Consider the following 27694-nt stretch of genomic DNA (forward strand, 5'->3'; position numbering starts at 1 on the left):
CTGTCGTTTGTACGTGGAGATTTTGAACGAGTCCTTGAGCAAATGATACTTGTTGTCGCTTTTGCCGCGGCGTTTTCATTTCAGGGCCGAGAGTCTCATCACTCCGGAGGGCCCGCGATCAGGGTCGTTTCCCATCAGGCGACGTCGCGGACAGCTTCTTCCTTCCCCCCGCCCCCCGCCCCGCCCCCACCCGCAGCCCAGCGGCGCTGGTGAGTGGCGGGCGGGCGGGCGGGCGGAGGGCGGAGGGGGAGCGGAGGGAAGGCGGGCCCACGGCTGCGAGAGAGGTGGGGGGAGGGGAGGGGAGAGCCCGAGCGCTGGAGTTGGTGCTGGGAAACCCGGGGCTCATGTTGACAACAGGCTCGAGGTGAGTCCCGGGGACCGTCCTTGCTCTCCGCTCCGACGATGGGGAAGATCGGGCTCGGGGGGCGGGTACCGGCCTGGACTGTTACTCGCCGAGGGAGCCCACGGGACGGAGACTCGGCACCTCCGCTGTCCGGGGGCGGCGAGCCGTGGACGGACGCGCGGCTCCCACGTCGCTCTCTCAGCCCTGACCCCGAGGTCCTCGTCCGTGAGCGGAGCTCCGCGGCTGGGGAGGCCCCGGCCGGGCCGGGCGGGCCGGGCCCTGGAAGAAGTGCCTGGGCCGGCCTCGGGCACTGCAGGCGGGGAGCCCGCGGTGGCGGGGCCGGGGAGGCTGGGCTCGGTTCTCGGGGAGTCGAGGGGGACGCGGGGGAGGACGAGGAAGTGGGCAGAGCTGCCCGAGCACGTCGGTGGGGAGGTGGTGTGGGGCGAGAAGGTGGGCCGGCCGCGGTGACGGGATGCCGCTGGGGAGTGTCAGGTGTGGGGCGCGAACCGGAGCCGCGGTCTGGGAGGTGTGTGCCCGGGAAGAGGCTTGGGGTGTATTCAGGAACGGTGGGCTGTGAAGGGCGGGGAGGGCTGCGCGGTTGGTTTCCTTTTAACCACACAGGCTGGTTGCTGCTTCGCCTTTGCCCCAAGCCTCCAGTGCTCTCTGGCTAGTACTGTTGAAGTTAGGAGGCGATCCCAGGATGTTTGAGCTGGTGAGCACCGCAGATCCTGAGTACGTGTTTAGTGGGTGCACTCTAGTGACTGGCCCTTCTCTCTCAAAGACCTTAGACCGAGTGATTGACGCTGTAAACGGCGGTGAGACTGCTGGCCTTTCTCATTAATCACAGTTTTTAGATGTTCATTAAAAAAAATAATTCTACAAGTCAACAGGAAAACCAGTTTTTTTCTCCGGTGAGGTTTCTGAAAGTTTTGAATGAGTTTTTCCATCTATAGGCACTTTTTAAAATGAATAAAGTCAGAGACTGGGAGATATTTCTATGCAGGTCTACCGTTAGAATATTTTGAGTTCAAAAACACAAAAGGCAAACCAGCGTTCTAGTACTCTGCAGTATTTTCAGAGCAGTCTAATTGTGATTTCATACACAGACCATATGGTACTTAGAGTTATAGCTTTAATAAGGAAATAGCTCCATCCTCTATCCAGTACACTCAGTTGTATCTATTTTACTAGTAAAACGATTTTATTTTGGAAGTTCAGAATATATTTAGAAAGCCGAATGAAATATACAGTCCAAATGCCAGGCCACTTTTAGGAGCTTGGACAATGGTTTTGAAGCATGGTGCCCTCTTAAGGCATGTCTGATTATAATTGTATTCTTTAAAATTATTTTTAATACTGATTGTATTTTCAGTTACAAAAGTCACTAATTTTTTTGTTTGTTATCAAGGTAGGGGCTCATGGTAGCCCAGGCAGCCTTCGAACTCACAGCAAGTCTCCTAACTCTGCCTCCCAAGTGCTGTAATAAAAGGCATGTGATACCATGCCTGGCTTAAAAAAAAAAATCTCATTTTTTTGTTTTGTTATTTTGATGAAGTATTTAAAGCTTTAGTTTTTACATGAAAAGCTTGGAAACAATGTAGGTGAATTATTTGCCTGTTTCTTAAAGCTTGAATTTACTGAAGGAAGAATTTGGCATTTTATTAACTATAAGTCAGTGCTCAGTTTATTTTATTTCCTTGTGTAATCTTGGGCAGATGACACTGCTTATATATACCACCTTAATGTAAAAATTAAGACTTTGGAGTGGGTAATATTCTCGTGTTTGTTTTAAATACACTTTATTTATTTATTTATTTTACCCAAAACATGTTTATTGGGATCATTTCCCACTCATCTTGATCAGGCTGCCGTTAGTGCTGCTTCCTCCTGAACAAACATCCTTCTGTAAGCCTTGCTTTTCTTCCTGTAGGCTGACGGATGACAGTGGAGTAGCCAACAAACAAAACTACTGTTTGTGCATGGCTATTTTTATTTATGTATTTGAGAGAGAGAAAGAGGCAGGGGGAGAGAGAGAGAATAGGTGCTCCAGGGCTTCTAGCCACTGCAAACAAACTCCAGATGCATGCGCCATCTTGTGCTTCTGGCTTACCAGGGGCCTGGGGAATTGAACTGAGGTCCTTAGGTTTCACAGGCAGGTGCCTTAACTGCTAAGCCATTTCTCCAGCCTTCTAGTCTTTAAGATCTCTCATTTGTGTGTGAAAGAATTAACATTTTAGAGCCTTTTTATGGTTACTATGTTAGAAGTTTAATACCACTATAAGATAGAGAGCACTGTATCCATTTTAGTGATTCATAACTAAAGCAAATTGAGTTCAGTTGCCCAGATTCTGTAGCTAACAGTGTGCAGAATTGGGATGCAAACTTGAAAGTCTGACTTCAAAGCCCATGTACAGTATTTTTACCAGTTGTTTTGCTGCCTCTACTTGAACCTTCAGATTTTTTTTTTTTTTGTTTGAGGTAGGGTCTCACTCTGGCCCAGGCTGACCTAGAATTAGCTATGTAGTCTCAGGGTGGCCTTGAACTCACGGCAATCCTCCTACCTCTGCCTCCCAAGTACTGGGATTGAAGGCATGCACCACCACACCTGGCTGGCCTTCAGATTTTTGTCATAATTTTTGTTCCTTGAAATTTAGTTTTGAGTACTTTGGATGTATACTTCTAATATAAGGATGAAGTGATTCAAAGATTCCATTACCACAGCTTGTCTTAAGAATCTATTTGTCATTCCCTGTAGCAGGTTTAATCTTAATTTGTGATTGATTATTACAGTTTATTCAGGCAGTAGCATTTTCAGCCAATAAACTTAAAATTTGTTGAATAAATGACTACTTTAGAGTTACAAAAGTTTGGGACCCTGTTGAGCTAGTAAATGATGATCTCTTACAGACACATGAGTTTCATTGTAGGGTGATACAGACTGTATTTGTAAACAAGGCAGTAGTTATAAATTCCAGTGCTGTTCTTTTTATTGTCTTAAGAACTGTGGGTCCTTATAATCCTGAAATGTCTCTTGTTGATACTTCCCACTGGAAAATCAAAATTCAATATAAATATTTTTGTACATAATGATTAACAGGCTACAGTTAGATTGGGTTAGTGCCTTAAACATGTTGTCTCCCCATATGTTGAGCTAGAATGCCATTAAGTTAAAAACAGGTAGCAACTGCTTAACCATTATCAGAGATACTTCCTGCTGCGGTTCTTAATTCTATGACTTGTCATAGTCAGTGTCTATGATCAAGTCTTCCGTCTCACAGTTTGGTATGCTCAGGGTTCTTAACTTTGGTTGATACTGTGGGTTCAGATTACAGTGCTACTATCAGCTGTGGTGACATTGGTCAGGTTCCCAGGTTAAGTCTCAGTTTACTCATTTATAAAATAGGGGAAACAATACCCACCTCATAAAGATTTTAGTACTAGCCTATCGTGGTGGCACACACCTTTAATCCCAGCACTCGGGATGCTGAGGTAGGAGGATCACCGTGAGTTTGAGGCTAGCCTGAGACGACATAGTGAATTCCAGGTCAGCCTGGGCTAGAGTGAGACCCTACCTCAGAAACAACAACAAACAAGATTTTAATATTAAATGAGATAAGGTGTAGAAGATGTTTAGTATGGTAGCAGTGAGTATATTGTCTGAAAATTTGCTTGCTCTGAAGATAGGTATGTAATCAAGGAGAGTAAGAAAGTAAAAGGGGAAAGCTGAAGGGAGGTACACACTATGGCCACTAAACTACCATATTCAGGCTGACCTGGAATTCACTATGTTGTCTCAGACTGGCCTGGAACTCACGATGATCCTCCTCCCTCTGTCCCCCCAGTGCTGGGATTAAAGGTGTGTGCCACCACACCCAGCACTTTTTTTTAAGTGCCGAAGTAAATCTTAATTTATTATCAAACATTTTGGTTGTTAACTTGATTTAGATTGCTTTAATTAAAAAAACCTATATTTAAGAATATTTATGAATATGGTTTCTTTAACTTTTAGTAAAGCACTATGAAGTAATTTTGCTCATACATGACTTTTAGATAATTTAGGAATTAAAATATGAAGCACTGTCCAAAAAAATTATGTGAGAAAACCAGTTCTGTTTTTTTTTTTTGAGGTAGGGACTCATTCTAGCCCAGGCTAATCAGGAATTCACTATGTAGTCTCAGGCTGGCCTCGAACTCATGGTGATCCTCCTACCTCTGCCTCCTGAATGCTGGGATTAAAAGTGTGTGCCACCACTCCAGGCGAGATATGTATTTTTTAGAAAAGAAAAGCCCTGAATTTTGTTGGGAAATGAAGTTTTTTGTTGTTGTTGTTTCAGTTCTAATGTTTAGTTGAGCGTATAGAGAACATACAGTGCTATTCAAGTAGAGTTGTCTAGGATGGTGGAAGTGGTCTGTATCTGCAGTGCCCTGTTTGCTGGCCATTAGTCATGTGGGCAATTGAGCATCTGTAATATGGATGGTGCCTGAAACTGAATTTCAAATTTTAATTGATTTTAATTCACATTCAAGTAACCACAAATGACTAGTGCAGTGGTTTTTGAACTGATGGTGCTTTTGTTTCCAGGGACATTGGCATTATCTGAAGTCATATTAGCTGTCAGATCTGAGGAGCACTGGTTGCATCGACTAGATCTGGAAGATAGAGATGTGCTAAATTGCCTAAAGTACAAAAGATAGCTCTCTGGCTCCTCAGAAGAAAGAATTGCCTTGTAGGCTTTGTATTTAGCTCAGTGCTAAAGAACTGGAAAAAAAAATCTTGCTCAAAATGTAATAGTGTTTTCCAAACCCTGGGCTGGTGGCTACACCACTGGCAAATACACAACCGAATCTATAGATTTTATAACCATTGTGTTTATTGACTTGTATAAGGAAGACGTTAAAGGTCTAGTCTAATTTGAGATGGTGAAGTTTTTGATTTTGAAAGTTTGATGTGATTGAAGCAATGAGATAAAATTTGTAAATATTCTATTTGTCCATTTATTTGTAGGAGGCAAGAGAAATGCTTCTGTTGCATAGTGTATAAAATAGTTAAGCAGTATGTAACCAACCATCCCTTCCTCTGCCCTACTTCTTTAAAAAATATATTTTTTATTATGAGAGAGAGAATGAATGGGCACAATAGGGCCTTCAGCCTCTGCAAATGAACTCTAGACATGTGTGCTCCCTTGTGTGCATGTGTGACATTGTGTGTATGTCTGGCTTTCATGGGACCTGGAGATTTGAACAAGAGTCCTTAGGCTTCACAGGCAAGCACCTTCACCGCTGAGCCATCTCTCCAGCCCTGCCCTGCTTTTTGGAGTTGCTTGGGGATTGAACTCAGTTCCTTGCGAGTGCTAAATAAGCATTCTCCCACTGAGCTATATCCCCAGCAAAAGAAAGAAACACACTTATCTCAACTTACTCACTTCACTTCATTTATTTAAACGAGTGTTGAGGATCAAGCCCAGGTCCTCCTAGAGCATGTCTCAGCTTTCTTCCACTGAGCTGCATCTCCCCACTCGATACCTCTCTGTCTCCCTCCCCTTCCCCCACTTTCATATTCACTATATAGCTGAGGCTTGCTTTAACTCTTGGTGATCCTGCCTTGGTCTCCTTAGCACTGCTCTTAACATTTAAAGAATACTCAGGTTAAGCTGGGTGTGGCGGCACATGCGTTTAATCCCAACACTGGAGGCTGAGGTAGGAGGATTGCTGTGAGTTTGAGGCCATTTTGAGACTACCAAGTGAATTTTAGGTCAGCCTGGTCTAGAGTGAGACCTTACCTTGAAAAAACAAAAAACCCAAAACAGAACACAGGTTAAAGGTGATTCATGATGTTTATAGCTACACTGATCAATGGTTTTGTTGTTGATAATGGCTCAGCAGTATGTGCCTGGAAGTTCCTTATGCTATGTGCTTTTATGCTTGTATTTTCCATTGATTAAAAAGCTTAAAAATGGTCTGGGCGTGGTGGCGCACGCCTTTAATCCCAGCACTTGGGAGGCAGAGGTAGTAGGATCACCATGAGTTTGAGGCCACCCTGAGACTACATAGACAATTCCAGGTCAGCTTGAGTTAAAGTGATACCCTACCTCGAACCCCCCCCCCCAAAAAAAAAAAGCTTAAGCCGGGTGTGGTGGCGCACGCCTTTAATCCCAGCACTCAGGAGGCAGAGGTATGAGGATCGCTGAGAGTTCAAGGCCATGCTGAGACTACATAGTGAATTCCAGGTCAGCCTGAGCCAGAGTGAGACCCTACCTCGAAAAACAAAACAAAAAAAAAAAGCTTAAGATGGCTGGCTTAGTGGTTAAGGTGCTTGCCTGCAAAGCCTAAGGGCCCAGGTTCCATTGCCCAGGACCCATATAAGCCAGATGCACAAGGTGGCACATTCATCTGGAGTTTGTTTGCAGTGGCTAGAAGCCTTGCCATGCCCATTCTCTATATAACTCTCTTTCTCTCTCTCTCTCTCTGTCTCCCTCTCTCAAATAAGAAAATATATAAATTTTAAAAAGCTTAAAAAAAAAAAACAGCTGGGGAGATGCTTACTTGTAAAACCTTTTGGTCCAGGTTCCATTTCCCAGTATCCATGTAAAACCAGATGCAAGCAACCAAAACAAACTCAGATGCACAAAGTAGCGCATGCATCTGGTGTTCATTTGCAGTGGCAAAGGCTCTGGTGCTCCCTCTATCGGTTTCTTTTGGAGGGGGGCCTTTTCAAGATAGGGTCTGACTCTAGCCCAGGCTGACTTGGAATTCACTCTGTAGTCTCAGGCTGGCTTTGAACACACAGTGATCCTCTTACCTCTGCCTCCCAAGTGCTGGTATTAAAGGTGTGTACCACCACACCCATTAAATAAAAATACTTAAAAAAAATTTAAATCGGCTGCAGAGGTGGCTTGGTGGTTAAGGCATTTGCCTGCAAAGCTAAAGGATCCCAGTTCAAATCTCTAGGACCCTTGTAAGCCAGATGCACAAGTGGGCACATGCATCTGGAGTTAATGTGCAGTGGCTGGAGGCCCTGGCGTGCCCATTCTCCCCTTCCCTCCCTTTCTCTGCCTCTTTCTCTTTCTCAAATAAATAAATAATTAAAAAAATTAAAAATAATTAGATAATAGTATAACTAATAATGGTAAGACATGGAATTTACCCCAACAATATGTGTGTGTTGGTGGTGGTGCTGGGGATTGAATTTAGGGTTTTGGCATGTACTTGGCAAGCACTTTACCACTGAGCTATGTTCTTAGCTCCCAGTAATTCTTTTTTCCTCCCAAAGGGCTCACTCTAGCCCTGGCTAACCTGGAACTCACTGTTAGCTCCAGATTGCTCTCAAACTCATAGTGATCCTCCTACCTTGGCCTCCCAAGTGCTGGGATTAAAAGAGTGTGCTACCATGCCTGGTCTTCCAATACTTTTTGTAAAAATATTTTTTTTTTAGGGTTGGAGAGATGGCTTAGCAGATAAGGCATTTGCCTGCAAAGCCAAAGGATCCCGGTTTGATTCTTCAGGACCCATGTAAGTCAGATGCACATGGGAGCACATGCATCTGGAGTTCGTTTCCATTGGCTGGAGGCCCTGGTGTGCCCATTCTCTCTCTCTCAAATAAATAGAACATATAAAAGTTTTTTTTTTTTTTAATTTATTTGCAAGCTTCGGGGTGGGAGTAAATGAGCACATCAGGGCCTCTTGACACTGCAAACAAATTTTGTATATCTGGCTTTATGTAGGTACTGGAGAATCAAGCCAGGGCCTGCAGGCTTTGCAAGCAAGCAAATTTAACCACTGAGGTATCTTCCTAGCCCCAGTTAATTTTTGTAAATCACATAAATGCTATTTAGTTTTTTAATTTCCCAGTTGCAAAGTTGTATTACCCTGTTGTGTTTAAAAATCGTATCACATTAATAAATACAAGTCACTGCATTGACAGTACTGACATTATTTTATTGTTCCAGATTGTCCTGGGTCACATAATGCCAGCTGAGCGTAAAAAGTCCACAAGTATGGACGAAAAAGAGTCTTTACTAAGCAATAAGGAAAAAGACTGCAGTGAAAGGCGGCTAGTAAGCAGCAAGGAGAAACCAAAAGATGATCTCAAGGTCACTGCCAAGAAGGAGGTCAGTAAGGTCCCTGAAGACAAAAAGAAGAAACTGGAAGAAGATAAAAGAAAAAAGGATGACAAGGAACGCAAGAAGAAAGAAGAAGAAAAGGTGAAGGCTGAGGAAGAACTAAAGAAGAAAGAGGAAGAAGAAAAGAAAAAGCATGAAGAGGAAGAGAGGAAGAAACAAGAAGAGCAGGCCAGGCGACAGCAGGAAGCAGCAGCTCAGCTGAAGTAAGCAGGGGAATTTAAGTTAGTTAGTGGATTTGAGGCGGGCTTTCACTGTAAGCCCAGGGTGGCCTTGAACTCATTGTGATCCTCCTACCTCAGCCTCCCAAATTCTGGGATTAAAGGCGTGCACTGCTATACCTGGCAGAAAATTTAATTATTGATGTGAAGGAATTAGAAAATGGAATGTTTGAGGAGAAAAAAAAATGATTGAAATAAACTTGAAGGGTTCGACTCTTTGGGAATGTTAGCTTGTTCTACTCACATGGGCCATGGTTACAGTGCTTGTAAGTGTTTAGTTTAACTAATAGTAATAATCTTTAACAGTTTATAAGACCTAAGGAGATCTGGACTTTAATTTTTATTTTTTGTTTGGGTTTTTGGAGGTAGTGTCTCATTGTAGCCTCTGCTGACCTAGAATTCACTGTGTATTTTTGGGGTGGCTTTGAACTCAAAGCAGTCCTCCTACTCTGACTTTTGAGTACTGGGAATAAAGACATGCTCAGTGTTTTAAATTTTACTTTTATTTTTATTTTTTTATTTCTTGAGGTAGGGTCTCACTCTGGTCCAGGCTGATCTGGAATTAACTCTGTAGTCTCAGGGTGGCCTTGAACTCACGGAGATCCTCTTACCTCTGCCTCCCGAGTGCTGGGATTAAAGGCGTGCGCCACCACGCCCAGCATAAAATTTTTTTTTATTATATTTCCTTTTTTTCTTTTTGGTTTTTGAGGTTAGGTCTCACTCTAGCCCAGGCTGACCTGGAATTCACTATGTAATCCCAGGTGGCTTCGAATGGTGATCCTCCTATTTCTGCCTCCTGAGTGCTGGGATTAAAGGCATGCACCACCATGCCCGGTTTAGATTTACTTTTATTGTGAGTGTGTGCACATGTGTGTGCCTTTGGAGGTCAAAGGGTATCAATGAGACAGGGTCTCTTGTTTTGTCACTGAGAAGTTCAGGCTCACTGGCCTTTTGAGCTTTGGGATGCCTCTGACTCTGCCTTCTATTGCTACAGGCATGTTGAAATTAGACAAATGGACAGCTGGGTGTTTGGCTTTTACATGGGTGTGGGGATCTGAACTCTAGTTGGCAGGCTTGGGGAGCACATACCTTTAGACATTGAGCCATCTCCTCAGTCCCCCTTAAATTTTTATTTATTTATTTGAGAGAAGGCGAAAGGCAGATGGAAAATGAGAGGATGTGCACGCCAGGGCCTCTAGCCACTGCATATGAACTCCCAATGCATGTGCCTCCTCCCCCTTGTGTACCTGGCTAACATGCGTCCTGGGAAGTCAAACCTGGGTCCTTTGGCTTTGCAGGCAAGTGCCTTAACTGCTAAGCCCATTATTTTTATTCTTTGAAGGTAGGGTCTCACTGTAGCCCTGGCTGACCAGGAATTTACTATGTAGTCTAAGGCTATCCTTGAACTCACAGTGATCCTCCTACCTCTGTCTCCCAAGCACTGAGATTAAAGGAATATGCCACCATGCCTGGGATTTTTTTTTTTATATTTATTTTCAAGCAGACAAGGAGAATGGGCGCATCAGGGCCTCCAGTTGCACAAAGGGACTCCCAATGCATGTGCCATTGGCTTTTATGTGGGTACTGGGGAGCTGGACTCTGGTCATTAGGCTTTGCAGGCAAGTGCCTTACCCACTGAGCCTTCTCTCCAGTCCTCTCTCCCTACCTCTGCCTCATGAGTGCTGGAACTAAAGGCATGTGCCACCATGCTTGGCTTTTCTTTTTTTAAAACTTTTTTCATGCTATACTTTATTTTCAGCATCTTTCCCATCAAAGTTCATTTCTCTGTCTTTGGGGTCAAGTGCTCTGTAATTGAGCTTTAGAAAGTCTAGCCTTAGATTCCTGCCCCCCTTTGTTTTTTTGAGGTATGGTCTCACTCTAGCTCAGGCTGACCACTATGTAGTGTCAGGGTGCCTTGAACTCACAGGGATCCTCCTACCTCTGCCTCCCAAGTGCTGAGATTAAAGGCATATGCCACCACGCCCAGCTAGGATCTATCTCCCTTTAAAAAAAAAAACAAAACATTTTCTTTGTAATTTTTTTGTTTATTTTTATTTATTTAAATTTGAGAGCCACAAACAGAGAGAAATAGAGGCAGAGAGAGAGGGAGAGAATTGGCGTGCCAGGGCCTCCAGACACTGCAAACAAACTTCAGATGCATGTGCCACCTTGTGCATCTGGCTCATATGGGTCCTGGGGAATCAAGCCTCGAACTGGGGTCCTTAGAGCTTCACAGGCAATTGCTTAACTGCTAAGCCATCTCTCCAGCCCCTAGGATGTTCGGTTTTAATGAAGAACTGAAACTTAAGTCTTGAAGGCAGTAGTAGTGGGCAGTTTTGGAATATTCACAACCATGATTCTTAAGAATTTCTTGGGCCGGGCATGGTGGTGCACGCCTTTAATCCCAGCACTCGGGAGGCAGAGGTAGGAGGATCACCGTGAGTTCAAGGCCACCCTGAGATGACAGAGTTAATTCCAGGTCAGCCTGGACCAGAGTGAGACCCTAACTCAAAAAACCAAAAAAAAAAAAAGAAAAAAAAAAAGAATTTCTTATTTATTTTACTTGTTTTGAAATTTTAATTTAGTGAAAGATACTATTTCTTAATACTTAACCCCTTTAAATGTGCTTTAAACAAAAACAACAAGCCAAACACCAACTTTTAAAAATGTCAAACATAGGCTTTTTATTTATTTGTTAAATCAACACTTACTTTTCCTTAATGAAATGCTTAATTTTACACACATACACACACACACTCAAACACATGGTGTGTGTGTATTTGAGGTAGGGTCTCACTTTAGCCCAGGCTGACCCCAAACTCCGTGATTTTCTTAATTTAGCCTCTGAATGCTGGGATTAAACCACCAACCCTGGTTTAAAAAAATTTTTTTTGGTTGTATTGGGATTGAACTCAGGGCCTTGTGGTTGCTAGGCAAACACTACCATGGAGATGTGTCCCTACCATCCACCTGACATATTTAAAAATTTTTTTTTTTCAAGGTTGGGTCTCACTCTGGTCCAGGCTGACCTGGAATTAACTGTGAGGCCTCGAACTCACGACAATCCTACTTCTGTGTCCCAAGTGTTGGGATCTAAGGCGTGTGCCACCACACCTGGCTTTCACCTGAAATATTTAAAAAATTAAAAAAAAATTTTTTTTATTTATTTATTTGAGAGCGACAGACACAGAGAGAAAGACAGATAGAGGGAGAGAGAGAGAATGGGCACGCCAGGGCTTCCAGCCTCTGCAAACAAATTCCAGACGCGTGCGCCCCCTTGTGCATCTGGTTAACGTGGGACCTGGGGAACCGAGCCTCGAACCGGGGTCCTTAGGCTTCACAGGCAAGCGCTTAACCGCTAAGCCATCTCTCCAGCCCTCACCTGAAATATTTTAAAGCAAAACTTTATTTTACTCATACAGACTTGATTATATATTTAAAATTTTTTAAATACAGAAGATTGAGATGTATAATACAAATTTATAATGAGCTATGTCTTAAGTTGTATTTGATGAGTCCTCTGTTTTTGTGTAGCTGGGAGATATCCAAGAGATACTCAAAGTGTAACTGCTCTGTTGACATTTGTAACTTTTAGTGAAAAAGTGGTAGAATTGATAGGATATTTTAGAATGATTATGTTAGAAAGCTATCTTTTTATAGATTTATATTTTAAAATTACATATTCCTCAAGGAAGTTATGAAAGGCGTGGTGGTGGTGTAGCTCAGTGGTAGAGTACTTACACAGGTCCTAGGTTCCACAGGGTAAAGAAAAGAAGTAATGAAAGGTCTCGTTTTAAATTTAAAATAATTTATTAATTTGCCCAGAGAGAGGGAGGGAGGGAGAGGATGAATGGGTTCACCAGGACCTCTAGCAACTTTGTGCAATTGCCTTTTTATGTGGGTCCTGGTGAATTGAACCCAGGACATTAGGCATTGCAGGCAAGCACCTTAACTGCAAAGCTGTCCCTCCAACATGAAAAATAATAAAAGGATTTTTGCATCTTTTGTTCCTCTTGGATTCTGATACTTAGATCATTTCTCTCATTGGTTTAATCTTACATGATTTATAATTGAAACTTCAAACATATATTTTATTTATTTATGCTTTATCTTTTACTCAGAGAGAAAGAAGAATCCCTTCAGTTGCATCAGGAAGCTTGGGAACGACATCAGTTAAGAAAGGAACTTCGAAGCAAAAACCAAAATGCTCCAGATAACCGACCAGAGGAAAATTTCTTTAGCCGCCTGGATTCTAGCTTGAAGAAAAATACTGCTTTTGTCAAGAAACTAAAAACTATTACAGAACAACAGAGAGACTCCTTGTCCCATGATTTTAATGGCCTGAATTTAAGCAAATATATTGCAGAAGCCGTGGCTTCCATTGTGGAAGCAAAACTGAAAATCTCTGATGTGAACTGTGCTGTGCACCTGTGCTCTCTCTTTCACCAGCGGTATGCTGACTTTGCCCCCTCACTTCTTCAGGTGTGGAAAAAACATTTTGAAGCAAGGAAAGAGGACAAAACACCCAACATTACCAAGCTAAGAACTGATTTGCGTTTCATTGCAGAACTGACAATAGTGGGAATTTTTACAGACAAGGAAGGTCTTTCCTTAATCTATGAACAATTAAAAAGTATTATTAATGCTGATCGAGAATCCCACACTCATGTTTCTGTGGTGATTAGTTTCTGTCGCCATTGTGGAGATGATATTGCTGGACTTGTACCAAGGAAAGTAAAGAGTGCTGCAGAGAAGGTTAATTTGAGTTTTCCTCCTAGTGAGATAATTAGTCCAGAGAAGCAACAGCCTTTCCAGAATCTTTTAAAAGAGTACTTTACGTCTTTGACCAAACACCTGAAAAGGGACCACAGGGAGCTCCAGAATACTGAGAGACAAAACAGGTGATTTTCAAATGTTTCTCAGAATTGAGAATTTATTTTGGAGCTCAAACTTTAAAATGTTTCAAGTCTTCATGCCACTGAAAGAACTTATGGCAAAGGGCTCCTTACAGGTGGTTTCTTAACAGTCCATGAAAATATCAAAGTTAACAGTCATTCTTAAATGTCAGCCTACAATAGGTTTTTATTTCTGACTTGGAAAGAAACCTGGCAAGTAGATGGTGATTTTTGCTATGTGAATATGTTTTCTTCCTGTGATTTAAACAAAACAAACTAATAACAAAAACAAAACTCCCCTAAATATTGAGGAGTAAATTTTCTTTTCATGTCATTTTAACTTGCCTGCTACTATTTTTCTGTTTCATTGTTCTAACAGGTTTGATTTCATTGTTTTGTATTTTAAATTGTTGGCATCTATGTGGCTGTTTGCCCTTTTAAAGCAAATAAGGAATTCATTAGCAGTATCATATCAGTTCAGAATTTTGAGACATAGTACACAAAATTAGCTAGCTGTGAAATTTTTTTTAGATGTAGTTCTAACGTGCATTGATAGGGAAGTGCTTTCTGGGGGCATATATATTTAAAATTCTAAAGGAGCCGGGTGTGGTGGTGCATGCCTTTAATCCCAGTACTTGGGAGGCAGAGGTAGGAGGATGGCTGTGAGTTCGAGGCCACCCTGAGACTACATAGTAAATTTCAGGTCAGCATGAGCTAGAGTGGAAAAACCAAATAATAAATAAATAAAATTCTAAAGCAGTAATTTACTAGTAATTGTTGAAAAGACCTTTCAGTTGTTGTAATATATTGTAGACAGTGAGGTATATCCTGATTTGATCGACTTTCACTGAGGCAGAAAAGATTTAAGAGCAATTGCTTTTGAGTACTTTACAAGTAGTTAAATTGCAGAGCTGGGAATCTAGAATTCCTATTGTTCAGCAGTTAATGAAGGGGAGTGCCTTTTTCTGTTCTAAGAAGTCTGTAGGGAGGGGTTACTGGTTTAAGTAACTGCTGTTGGGAGATGATCGATGTAACCGAAAAGACAGAAGTCATGTAGTTAGGATTGGGTCAAGTAGGTGCAGACCGTGGCTCAGTCCTAATGGGCATGAGTCACTTAGGTGAGAAGGTGACAGTGTTGTTACCAGTGATTGACTTTTGGTGGTGTACTCTTTAGTCCCAAGTACTTTAGAATCTAAGGCAAGAGCATCACTTGAATGCATAAGTTCAAGACCATCCAGGTCAAATAGCATGTTCCTGTCTCAAGAAAAAAAAAAAAGAAAGAAAAGAAAAGTATTGCCAGTTTTGGTTTTTCAAGGTCGGCTCTCACTCTAGCTCAGGTTGACCTGGAATTCACTATGTAGTCTCAGGGTGGCCTTGAACTCACAGTGATCCTCCTACCTCTGCTTCCCAAGTGCTGGGATTAAAGACATGTGCCACCATACTTGGCTCAGAATCCTTTTTGTTTTTTTAATATTTCTATTTATGTATTTTGTAAGGAGAGAGAATATGAGTACAGATGGACATAGCAGGTTCTCTTGTTACTGCAAATGAGCTTCAGATGCATGAGCCACTTTGTACACCTGCCTTTATATGGGAATTGAACCTGGGTCGGCAGGCTTTTTAGGCAAGTGTCTTTCACCACAGAATTCTCTCTCCAGTCTCCAGCTCTTTTATTTATTTATTTCTAAAAATATTTTATTTATTTGAAAGAGGAGAAAGACAGAGACAGAGAGAGAATGGGCATGCCAGAGCCTTCAGCCACTGTAAATGAACCCAGACACATGTTCCACCTTGTATATCTGTCTTACGTTGGTCCTGGGGAATTGAACCTGGGTCCTTTGGCTTTTCAGGCAAACGTCTTAACCATTAAGCCATCTTTCCAGCCTTATTTATTTATTTATTTGAGTCAGGTTCTCAAGCCCAGGATTCTCTTGGAACTCACTCTATAACCCAGGCTGGCCTAGAATTCTCAATAGCCCTCCTACCTTGGCCTGAGTGCTGAGATTACTGATGTCCTGGATAATTGGGCTATGCTGATGGAGAGTTTGTTTGTTTGTTTAGGTAGGATTTCACTGTAGCCCAGGCTGACCTGGAATTCTCTCAGGCTGTTTTCAAACTCACAGTGATCCTCCCTACCTCAGCCTCCCAAGTCCTGGGATTAAAGGTGTGTGCCACCAAGCCCATCAGAGAGTTCTTGATCTATGGATATTATAGAAGTTTACTTACTGAGTATAGATTGACATTAGCATTGTAGAAGTTGTTTATCCCAGCAGACTGTTCAATTCCAGATATAACAATTTTGGGGATGTGACAGTCTTAATCATCCTTGAGAACAGTTTCCTTGAGAATGTCTGTCGCAGTATGTCTCAGTATGACTCAGATTACTTTTTGCCAGTTAGCTTCTGTAGTGAAGATGCAGAGACTTGGGGAGTGAGTTAGTGCAGAATCCCTTTTGGCTTGTTAGTGTCCTTCCTTCTAGAAGGTACATTGCAGTTTACTTTTAAATTTTATTTATTTATTTATTTATTTATTTATTTATTTATTTATTTATTTATTTATGAGAGAGAGAAAGAGAGAGATAGAGAGAAAGAAAGAGGCACACAGAAACAATGGGTATGCTAAGGCCTCTAGCCACTACAAAGTTGAACTCCAGATGCATATACCACCTTGTGCATCTGGTTTACTTATGTGCTGGGAAATCAAACCTGGGTCCATAGGCTTTGCAGAGAAGCTCCTTAACTGCTAAGCTCTCTTTCTAGCCCCACATAAGTGTTTCTTAACATATCTCCTTTTGCAATCATTATCCAGTAATAGTTTTCATGGGAATAAATCATGATAAGTATTTTTGCCAATAAGGTTTTTCTTCAGTGTGAAAATCCTTGAAATTGAAAATTCAAAGCTGGGAGTGATAGTTCACTTCTATAATTTCAGCTCTTAGGAGGCTGAAATAGGAGGATCTCCATGAGTTACACACCTGGCTGGCCTGCAGGTCAGCCTGAGTAAAAGTTGAGATCCTACCTGGAAAAACAAAACAAACAAAAAAATTAGGAAAATGAAAACAAAGTAATGAGGAAGCTTAAGTATGAGATTCATATGTAACTAAATTTTAGTAAACGTTTCAGTATCTTACCCAAATTAAATGCACTACTTTCAGTCTAGGAGTAATAAATGTTGGTCATTTTAATATAACATGGGAGATAACACTATTCTTAAAAGTTGTGAGATCTTACTCTATATGCATTAAAATCTGTACTGAAAATTTCATTCAACTTATCTGTATCACATAGTGAGACCCTGTCTCAACAAAAAAATCGTAATTTCTGCAGTTAATGAATGTACAAAGATAGTGAATCAGAGTTTTCTAATTGTTATTTTCTCATGTTATTTGGCCCTATCACAGGTATTAGTACTGTTTCTTAGGGTTAGGCAAATTCTAATAAATTTGAAACTATAAATGCTTTGTACTTTAAAAATACTCTACATTTTGGTCTGAGGAGATAGCTCAGTTGGTAAAATCTCTTCCTTATAGCCATAAGGATTTGAGTTTGATTCTGAGAACCCATTTTTTTTTAAAGCTAGGGATAAACCTAGCCAGGTGTGGTAGTGCACGCCTTTAATCCCAGCACTTGGGAGGTAAGAGGATCGTCATGAGTTCAAGGCCACCCTGAGAGTACATAGTGAATTCCAGGTCAGCCTGGACTAGAGTGAGACCTTACCTCAGAAAACTGAAACAAGAAAAAGAAAAAAAGAGGGATAAGGCTCTTGAAGCTCACTGTAGAAACTAAAGAGCCTCAATGTTAAGTATTTTCTATTAGCCAAAAAAGAAAAAAAAAATCACAATAAGAATACAGAACATCTGTCTTTAACATTTATCTTTAACCTTGTGCAAACACACAAAACAACATTAGAACACATATCCAAAAACTGGAAATATGATTATGATACAGGTCCAAGAAAAAACTACTAGGTTTCACTTCTCATCAAACTGTCGTAAAAGTCTGGCTTAGAATTACCTTAAATTTTCTTTGAGTCTTATAATTAATTTGATTATGATCTTGTGAAAAGATACTACTATATAATACTAAAGTATAATTGTACCCATCCAAATATTTATTAAACCACCATATCAAAGGTATTTAAACAAATTAATAGAATACCTAAAAGGAAGTCATAATTTAGGGCTCTCATAACATTGTTAGAGCTTTCTTAAATACAAAAGTACAATAACATCTTAATAATGTTTAAATATTACCAAGTTATCAACCAACTTAAAAAGACAGATTCAAATCATTTGAAGAATGAGAGTAAAAACATTAGTTCATTTTAAGCTAATCTATTTAATTTTCAACATCAGTCAATGAAAGTTTAAGAACTCTGGGGAAGACAAGTGTGGTGGCGCACTTCTTTAATCCTAGCACTCAGGAGGCAGAGGTAGGAGGATTGCCGTGAGTTCAAGGCCACCCTGAGACCACATAGTGAATTCCAGGATAGCCTGGGCTAGAGTGAGACCAGAAAGAGGGGGGGGGGGGGAGAAGGGGAGAGAAAGCAAGCAAGCTATATGCAATTCAGTTTTCAGTGTCCTTAAATTTGTATTATAGCAGATATTCTCATTTGTTCACATGTATAGGGATGCTTTTGTGCTGTAGTATCTGAATGAAGATTAGCCTGTGGTCTGCAAAACCTGAAGTGAATGGTAATACTTGTGTAACAGTCTCTTGCTTTCCAGCCTGAGCTAGCCGGGTGGTCACTAATGCCTCTTTACAGAAAAGGCTTGCAGACCTCTGCTATGTCTTGTTCTCAAAAGAATGGTTTTACTTCAACTTTATGTAATAACGTGTTCCTTAAAAGGTGCTAATGATATATTATTATTTTTAGCTTGATTTTGCTTGTATTTTCAGTGTTACATTCCCATTATTACGGTGAGCATAATACATGCATGTAGCCAGACAACAGCAGGTCTTCTGTACGGCTCATGACCTCCCATGCCATGGGCTCTTGATTAGGTTTTCAGTACCTGGCATGTATACCCTCCTGTCATTGATTTTAAAAAGGTTTCTTTCTTGTCCTTTTGGGGCCAGGATCTTAGGTTTATGTACATGCCAGGCTGGGCATGTTCTCAACCTACCATTAAGTTATATTTCCAATCTCCTAATAGTTTTTCTGAAAAACATTAAACTAAAAATTGTGTTTTTTTTTAAATGAGCTTCATAGTTACAAAAACCTTTCATAGCAAGTTTAAGGACCACCAAGGACTACATGAGACCCTGATTAAAAAAAAAATTACAGCCGGGCGTGGTGGCGCACGCCTTTAATCCCAGCACTGGGGAGGCAGAGGTAGGAGGATTGCCGTGAGTTCAAGGCTACCCTGAGTTGACAGAGTTAATTCCAGGTCAGCCTGGACCAGAGTGAGACACTACCTCGAAAAACCAAAAAAAAAAAAAAAAAAAAAAAAAAAAAATTACAAAAACTTTGCCATAGGGGCTGAAGAGATGGCTCAATAGTTAAAGATGCTTGCTTAAAGCCTGATAGCAGGGCTGGAGAGATGGCTTAGCAGTTAAGTCACTTGCCTATGAAGCCCGAGGACACAGGTTCAATTCCCCAGTACCCATGTAAACCAGATGCACAAGGTGGTACATGTATCTGAAGTTCGTTTGCAGTGGCTGGAGGCCCTGGTATGCCTATTCTCCCTGTCTACCTCTTTATGTCTCAAATAAATATTAAAAAAAAAAAACAGGTCTTATAGAAAAACTAAAAGTTAAGCCTCTTATCTTGGGTTCAGTTCCTTAGTACCTATGCACTAAGCACTTAGTACCCATGCACAAAGTACTTGGAGTTCATTTGCAGTGGCAGGAGACCCTAGTACACTCATTTTCACTCACTCACTCACTCATTCTCTCTCTCACACACACAGGTATTTTAAAAATATGCTTAAGTTTGTGTTTTAATTTTACTAGAATTTCTAAGTGACTAGGTATTTTGTATATTCAAACATTTTTGATGGTTATTTTTGTGCTTGGTCATATATGTATACAATGAATTAATTTAATCAGGTATTTAATAAATGGTCACATGAGAGGTCTGATTAAGTTCTTTATTACAGAACTCATTTCCTGTTTTTGGTATTCTGCCCTGCTTACCAAATGCTCCATGTAACATATAGTTAGAAAACCAGTTAAAGTTCATTTTCTGTTGGGATGAAAGTTACCACTTTGCTTCTACCTTTGTGCCGTAAATTCTGTTGTATATCTTAGATTTGTTCTTCAGATGACCAGAATGTTAGAACTTGTTAGAGGAATGAATTTCCAGATTTTTTTATTCTGTGCTATTTTTAGTTTTGTATTTTTTCCCCAAATACTGTGTAATTTTTGTTTTTCAAGGTATGGTCTTATTCTAGCCAAGGTTGACCTGGAACTCTCAGTGATCTTCCTACCTCAGGGATTAAAGGCCCAGAGTTTTGTTTTAATTTTCAAAGTTCATACATAAACTTGCTGAAGAAACATTGTTTTTCCTTATAGTATTACTTTGAAGTAAATACTTAAAAAGGGGAAAGCTTGCCGGGCATGGTGGCACACATCTTTAACCCCATCACTTGGGAGGCAGAGGTAGGAGGATTGCTGTGAGTTCAAGGCCACCCTGAGATGACACAGTGAATTCCAGGTCAGCCTGAGGTCAGCCTGAGCTAGAGACCCTACCTCGAAAAACCAAAAAAAAAAGGAAATCTTTGCTATGCCAATAGTTTTAGGGTTAAAATTTTAATTTATTTATTTGAGAGAGAGAGAGGAAGAGGTAGATAGAGAGAATGGGTGCATCAGGGCTTCCAGCCACTGTGTATGAACTCCAGATGCATGCACCACCTTGTGCATCTGCCTTATGTGGAATCAAACCTGTGTCCTTAGGCTTCACAGGCAAGTGCCTTAACCACTAAGCCATCTCTCTAGCCCAGTTTTAGTTTTTTTTTTTTTTAGAGAAATACTTTCTTTCACGGTTTGTTAAGTGATTTAAATAAAAGGAAATGAGTGTAAAATTCCCATTTATTTTGAACACACGTAGTTATAAATTATTTTTTTTCCTCCTTTCCTCCCTCCTTCTCTCACTCCTCTTTCTCTGTCTGTTCCCTCCCTCCGTGCCTCCCTTCCCCTGTTCCTCCTTTTTTGCTGGAGGTGCCTCGTGCTAGGCAAGTGTTGTACTAGAGCCCCACTTCCAGCTCCAGGTTTCCTGTTTGAGGCACTAATAAGCCATACTTGGGAAAAGGAGAGCGATGATTGGATTTTGTGACTCCATGCATTGATGTGCATGGTGGGAATTGATACTCCTAAAATAAAAAAAAGCCATATTGCTTGTATTGTTACAGCATTTAAACAAATTTATATAGGTGGGGAAGATAAGAATATTTAGAAATGGTTTCTAATAAGCAGGGTAGGCATAGCATTGCTATTTTTGTAACTTTAAAAAAGACATCTCAAAATAAAAACACATTTTCTTTACTAGTTACAAGAAAACCTAAGTGACAAGCAATAAAGTTGTAACTTTTAGCAATAACTTGCAGTTCATCATTGGCTTTTGTCGATTTGAGAGAGAGAGAAATGGTGGAGTTGGGGGGGGGATGGAAAAAGAATTGGCATGCCAGGGCCTCCAGCCACTGCAAACAAACTCCAGGTGCATGTGCCACTTTGTGCATCTGGTTTATGTGGGTCCTGGGGAATCAAACTTTGGTCCTTTGGCTTTGCAGACAAGCGCCTTAATCACTAAGACATCTGTATAGTTCCCCCCCCCCCCTTATTTTTCTTTTTGAGGCAGGGTCTCACTCTAGCCCATGCTGACTTAGCACTTAACTCTGTACTCCCAGGCTGGCCTAGAACTCACAGTGATCCTGTTACCTCTGCCTCCCCAGTGCTGGGATTAAAGGTGTGGGCTATCCTGCATGGCCCATAGTTGGCTTTTTTTTTAAATGGTTTTTTGAAGTAGAGTCTCCCTCTAGCTCCGGCTGACCTGGAATTCACTATGTAGTCTCAGGCTCGCCTCAAACTCATGGCAATCCTCCTACCTCTGCCTTCTGAGGGCTGTGATTAAAGGAGTGTACCAAATTGGCTTTTGAAAATCTATATGAAAGCTAGGTGTGCCTGGTGCTTGGTTGTAATCCCAGCACTTGGGAGAGGGAGGTAGGAGAATAAGGAATCCAAGGCCACCTTGTGTTACTTGAGACCCTGTCTCAACAAACAAAGCCAATATTTACGTTTTGCATTAGAAATTTCAAATCTTACACTAGTACATAAATGTTTAATGTAGAATAAAGGGCATCCCATTTGTAAGTCTCAACTTGTTTTATAATAAGATGGTAGGAATTTTAATTTTATACATTTTGATATTTTCTAGTCATTTCTTATTTGTAATCATGAGTGTTTTTATTGATACTTGTAAAGTTCCTCAGGAAAGCCTTGACTTGAGTAAGTTGGGTTGCTCAGTTAATATTTTTAAAATGGATAAATAACCAATACTTGTACTGTAAATTGAGAATTAGCTGTATAGGAGAGATTTACTTTTTACCTTTTTGATCAAAAGATCAAAAGGTGATCTTTTTTCAAAATCATTTTTACTTGAGAGAGATAGAGAATGGGTACACCAGTGCCTCCAACCACTACAGACGAACTTGAGACACATGGGCCACCTGTGCATCTGGTTTATGTGGGTACTGGGGAGTTGAACTTGGGTCTTTTTTTTTTTTTTGCAGGTAAGTGCCTTAACCACCTAAGCCATCTCTTCAGCTCTAATTCTGTTTTGTTGTTTAAAATTTTTTTAAATTGATTTATTTGCAAGTAGAGAGAGATAGGAGAGACAGAGAATGGATATGCTAGGGCCTCCAGTCATTGCAAACAAACTGGGTGTATGCCCGACTTTATGTGGGTACTAGGGAATTGAACCCCAGTCATTAGGCTTTGCAGGAAGTGCCTTAGCTGCTGAGGCATCTCTCCAGCCCCCCTGATTCTGTTTGTTAACCTGTTTGAAAACTGTTCTTGCAAATTAATTGTGTAGGTGTGTTAAATATTGTGGATTAACTGTATGCCTTAGAGCATGGTATAACAAGGTATTGAATAATTTTAATAATTTTGTACTAAACTGTCAAACATCTCCTTATATAATCTTTGTGGAGATTTAAACATAACTGATTCTTTTTATAGTCTCACTTTTGAAAACTAATGTGTGAGTTATAATAAATATTTTTGGATAACTACGGAAGAGGGATATATTGTAATAACATACTAAATAAACTTTCATTAGGAGAGTGTTAAATGTTACAGTATTTCTGAATGCATGTTTCTTATTCTTTGAGAGAATTTAATTGCTTAGGGTGTTATTATTTTGAGGTAAGGTCTTAACTTGTAGTCCAGGCTGACCTGGAATTCACTATGTACTCTTAGGCTGGCCTTGAACTTACAGTAATCCTTCTACCTTTTCCTCCCGAGTGCTCAGTTTAAAAATGTGTGCCACCATTGGCACATAGGTGATTTTGATTGTAGACATTCTCATTTTTCAGATATATCCTGAAAGAGTGAGGTAATAAAAATAAACCTGTTACAAGTAATATAAAATAAAATTAATGTGAAAAGTCAGCAAATAAGTTGTGCTCGATTTGTGTAATCAGATCAGATTTTATGGAGCATTTTCCATATAGCAACACATAATTTTTGTATGTTTTGATAAGCTTATCAGATTATTTCATCATTTGTTCATAGACGAATTCTACATTCTAAAGGCGAGTTAAGTGAAGATAGACATAAACAGTATGAAGAATTTGCAATGTCTTATCAGAAACTGTTGGCAAATTCTCAGTCCTTAGCAGATCTCTTGGATGAAAATATGCCGGATCTTCCTCAGGATAAACCAACTCCAGAAGGTAAGATGCCCTTAATCATGATTTTCATTTTTTTAAAAATAAGTACTTATTAATGACTTTCTTAGGCTACTTGAAATGCATAGAAATGAATATCCTGGAGAAAAACCATTCACTCATATGATATAAGCTCCTTCTTGTTTTCTTCTTTAGTTATCTTTAGATCCAGCAGGGAGGGAACTCTTAAATTGTGCTTTGGTTATCAAAAGATTTATTTTGTCAGATAGTAAATTCAACCTTAGGATTCAAATATTTCTATATTCTTATTTTAACTTACTTACTTTGAATACTATCTTAAAGTATTATTTATTTATTGTGACTTTTTCAGACAAGGTCTCACTGTTTACTTCTTATTTGGACTTTGCAGTGTATGTTTACAAGCATTGATATCCTACTAAGGTCATTAACTTAAATTTTTTTTATTTATTTGCTTATTTATTTATTTGCAATCAGAGAGAGAACAGAGAGAGAGAGAGAGAGACAGACAGACAGAAACAGAGAGGGGGTGGGCACACCAGAGCTCTAGCCACTGCAAATGAACTCTGGATGCAAGTGCCACCATATTTCTGGCTTTATGTGGGTGCTGGGGAATTGAGCCTGGGTCCTTAGGCTTTGTAGGCAAGTGCCTTAACTGCTGAGCCATCTCTCTAGCCCTTTAAAAATTATTTTTGTTTATTTATTTGTAAGCAGAGAGAGAGAGAGAGGGAGGGAGGGAGGGAGGGAGAGGGAGAGAGGGAGCTCATTGATTTTTGACATAGAAAATTTACCAGGTATTATGCACATGATTATGTATAAAAATAAAACAGCTGTTCACAATATACAATATGTATTTGAGTATCTACAATATAAAAATACATGTTTGAAGTATGAAGGGATGCATTACAATTTTTTGTTATTTATTTTATTTTACTTTTTGAGGTAGGGTCTCACTCTAGTGTAGGCTGACTTGGAACTCACTATAGTTCCATGCTGTCCTCCAACTCAAAACATTCCTCCTATGTCTGCCTCCCAAGTGCTGAGATTAAAGACCAATGCCACCATGCCTAGCATATTTTTTTTTTAAGAGAGAGAGGGAGAGGGAGGGAGGGAGAGAGAATTGGCATGCCAGGGCCTCAGCCATTGAAATTGAATGCCAGACACTTGTGCCACCAAGTGGGCTTATGCGACCTTGCGCTTCCCTCTGCTTTGTACATCTGGCCAATGTGGATCTGGAGAGTAGAACAGTGGTCCTTAGGCTTTACAGGCAAGTGCCTTAACCATCTCTCTAGCCCATGCTTTTTAAAATTTTTATAAATATATATACACATACATACATACATACATACATATAAATTTTTAAATTTTTGTTTATTATATATATTTATATATAATACATACATTTATTTTAAATTTTTATTTATTTTTTTGTTTTTTCAAGGTAGGGTCTCACTCTGGTCCAGGCTGACCTGGAATTAACTGTGTAGCTCAGGGTGGCCTCAAACTCATGGTGATCCTCCTACCTCTGCCTCCTGAGTGCTGGGATTAAAGGCATGTGCCATCACGCCTGGCTCAAATTTTAATATTTTAAAAGAAGTTTCACTATAGATTTTGTGTTTTGATTGATTTTGACTGTTTTTTAAAAACACTCTTACTATATTTGCTACTATATCTTAGGGCCAAAATATTTTCATAATTAGCCTACTTTTGAATTGATTTAATTCATTTGCTTTTTCATTGCTTTCTCCGTAAAGAATTTTTACTTTGATATTTAAACTAATTTTTCCTTTAATTTTAAATGAATTGAAAAGTATTTTTAGGTATTTTCAGAAAAAATCTAGAAGGATCAAAGATTATGCATTTTTATCTATTTACGATTTTTTTTTTCCCCCTAAGCAAGGTCTTACTGCAGCCCAGGCTGACCTTGAGGTCCTAGCTCCAGGCTAGCCTCAGTTCATAGCAATTTTCCTGCCTTAGCCTCCTGAGTGTTGGGAGGAAAGGCATGTTCCTAGCTGCGCTTATTTTATTAATTTTTTAAAAATATTTTTACCCCACTTTGTGCATTTGGCTTATGTAGGTCCTGGAGAATCAACCATGGTCCTTTGGCTCTGCCAGCAAGCACTTTAACTGCTAAGCCATCTCTCCAGCCCCCCCACCCTTTTTTTTAACATATGGTCTCACTTTAGCCCAGGCTGATCATGAATTCACTATGTACTCTTAGGTTGGCCTTGAACTCATGGTGATCCTCCTAACCTCTGACTCCTGAGTGCTGGGATAAAGGCGTGTGCTACCACACCTGGCCTATTAGTTGTTTTTTTTTTTTAATTTTGTTTATATTTATTTATTTATTTGAGAGTAACAGAGAGAGAAAGAGGCAGAGAGAGCGAGAGAGAGAAGAGGAGAGGGGAGGGGAGGAGAAAGGAAAGGAGGGAGGGAGAGAGTGGACGCGCCAGGGCCTCCAGCCATTGCAAATGAACTCCAGACTTGTGTGCCCCCCTTGTGCATCTGGCTAACATGGGTCCTGGGGAATCGAGCCTTGAACCGGGTTTCTTAGGCTTCATAGGCAAGCACTTAACCACTAAGCCATCTCTCCAGCCCTTAGTTCATTTTTAAAAAATATTTATTTATTTGCAAGGAGAGAGAAAGGGAGGGACTGGGAGAGAGGGAGGGAAGAAGAGAGGGAGGGAGAGGGGTAGGGGGAGAGAATGGGTGCATCAGGGCTTCTAGCCATTACAAACAACTTCCAGATGCATGTGCCACTTTGTGCATCTGGCTTTATGTGGGTACTGGGGAATCTAACCCAGGTAGTTAGGCTTTGCACACAAGCATCTTAAATGCTTAGCCATATCTCTAGCCCTGTGTTTATTTTAAATATGGTAAACATTGATAACTATTCCTCTAATCAGTTATATTCTTATAAAATATGAAACTGTTTACTTTCCTTCTGTCTTACCAACATTTTATATCTGTGTTTTAAATTTTTTCATAGTGCTAAAGAGCCAAAGTGATATTTATTTTATTTAGCTTTATCCTGATTAGTACTGAGGTTAATAATCTTTTCATAGTCTCTTAACCTGCTTGGAGATTTTATTGATTTTTGTCTTAAGTTAGAATAGGGATCTCTTTCTGAAACCAGTGTGTTTTTCTGTACCACACAGAACACTGCTGATGCCCGATGTGGGGTTTTCCCTACATTGACCAGTTCTCCGATACTAATTGGGTATCCTAAATTTAATTCAGTTCTGGAAGTACCAAAAAGTAGCATCACCTTTCACAAGTTAAGGGTGAGGTTCTGTAAAACTGTCATGGTTAAAAACTGGTGAGGTTGGGAACCCTGGGGGGACAAATTGAAGGCTTTAGCTGGGGTGTGAGGTGGACAAGCTAATCAAGATAAGAGGAAGTACAGGGCTCTAAGAAGACAAGGCAGTTCTTGAGACCCTTCCCTAGGGAACATTGTCACTTTTCACTAATAGACTTCTTAAGTTTATGTGTAGTTAACCCATGTGTACATATTTCTGCATATGATTGTTACAAACTAAATTGTGGGTAAGAATGGCTTCTAAGAAAGTCTCTGCCTATTCCAGGAAAGAGATCACTCCAGACCACCATGTGGGTGGACCAAGGGAGGAGAATTGATGGACCAAGATTTATAAGTCTAAACACCAGAGGGAGGGGGGGCTGTTGCAGCTTGCCTGGGTCCACTCTCCACTTTGGTGGGTGCACTTTGTGCTTTCACTTTTTTGCCTGCTAAAAATAAATCCTGACTGCATGCTTGCTATACCTGTACTCTGTGTGAATTCTTTTCCTTTGGGACATAAGAGCCCAGACTGTGGCCGTGGTTGGGATTGGAGGGAATGCAGAAGGAGGCATAGTCCCATCCATACAAAACTACTGCCCAGTTATGGTGCAGCTGCAAGTGTGGCTTCCTGTGCTTCTGAATGATAGGCCATATAAGGCAGGGGTTTCAACACATTTGATAAGTTAATAACAAAGCTCACAGAGCTCAGAAAAGCATCTTAGATTTACATATAGGATACAGGTAAACAACCAAATGGAGTCTACACAAGAGGTGGGAAACTTCCTGTACATGGGGGTGTCACCAACTCACCAGTCTTGTTTCAGAGGGCTTCATTTTACCTGTTTGTAAACACACAGTTTCATTATATGTAGGCTAGGCTCATTGTTGCAGTTCTCCTATTCCAGATTTGTTACAGAGCTAGTTCCTACCCTTACATACTAGGTCATTTGTTTTT

At 40.4% G+C, this 27694-nt stretch overlaps 1 protein-coding gene across 2 annotated transcripts in view; it reads left to right on the forward strand.

The window, feature by feature from the left end:
- Positions 1-277: 277 nt before the first annotated feature.
- Positions 278-27694, forward strand: part of Upf2 (UPF2 regulator of nonsense mediated mRNA decay) — a 138525-nt gene continuing 111108 nt past the window's right edge. The window contains exons 1-4 of one of the 2 annotated variants that reach the window (XM_004662373.3): positions 278-364; positions 8290-8666; positions 12803-13582; positions 23308-23468. In XM_004662373.3, coding sequence (XP_004662430.1) covers positions 8308-8666; positions 12803-13582; positions 23308-23468 — 1300 coding nt within the window. In that variant the 5' untranslated portion in view covers positions 278-364; positions 8290-8307. Of the gene's footprint in view, positions 365-1034; positions 1056-8289; positions 8667-12802; positions 13583-23307; positions 23469-27694 lie in introns of those variants that run through there. The other variant, XM_045134965.1, reaches the window with a different exon arrangement.

This window comes from Jaculus jaculus, chromosome 15 (genome assembly GCF_020740685.1).
Source record: "Jaculus jaculus isolate mJacJac1 chromosome 15, mJacJac1.mat.Y.cur, whole genome shotgun sequence".
Taxonomy (NCBI): domain Eukaryota; kingdom Metazoa; phylum Chordata; class Mammalia; order Rodentia; family Dipodidae; genus Jaculus; species Jaculus jaculus.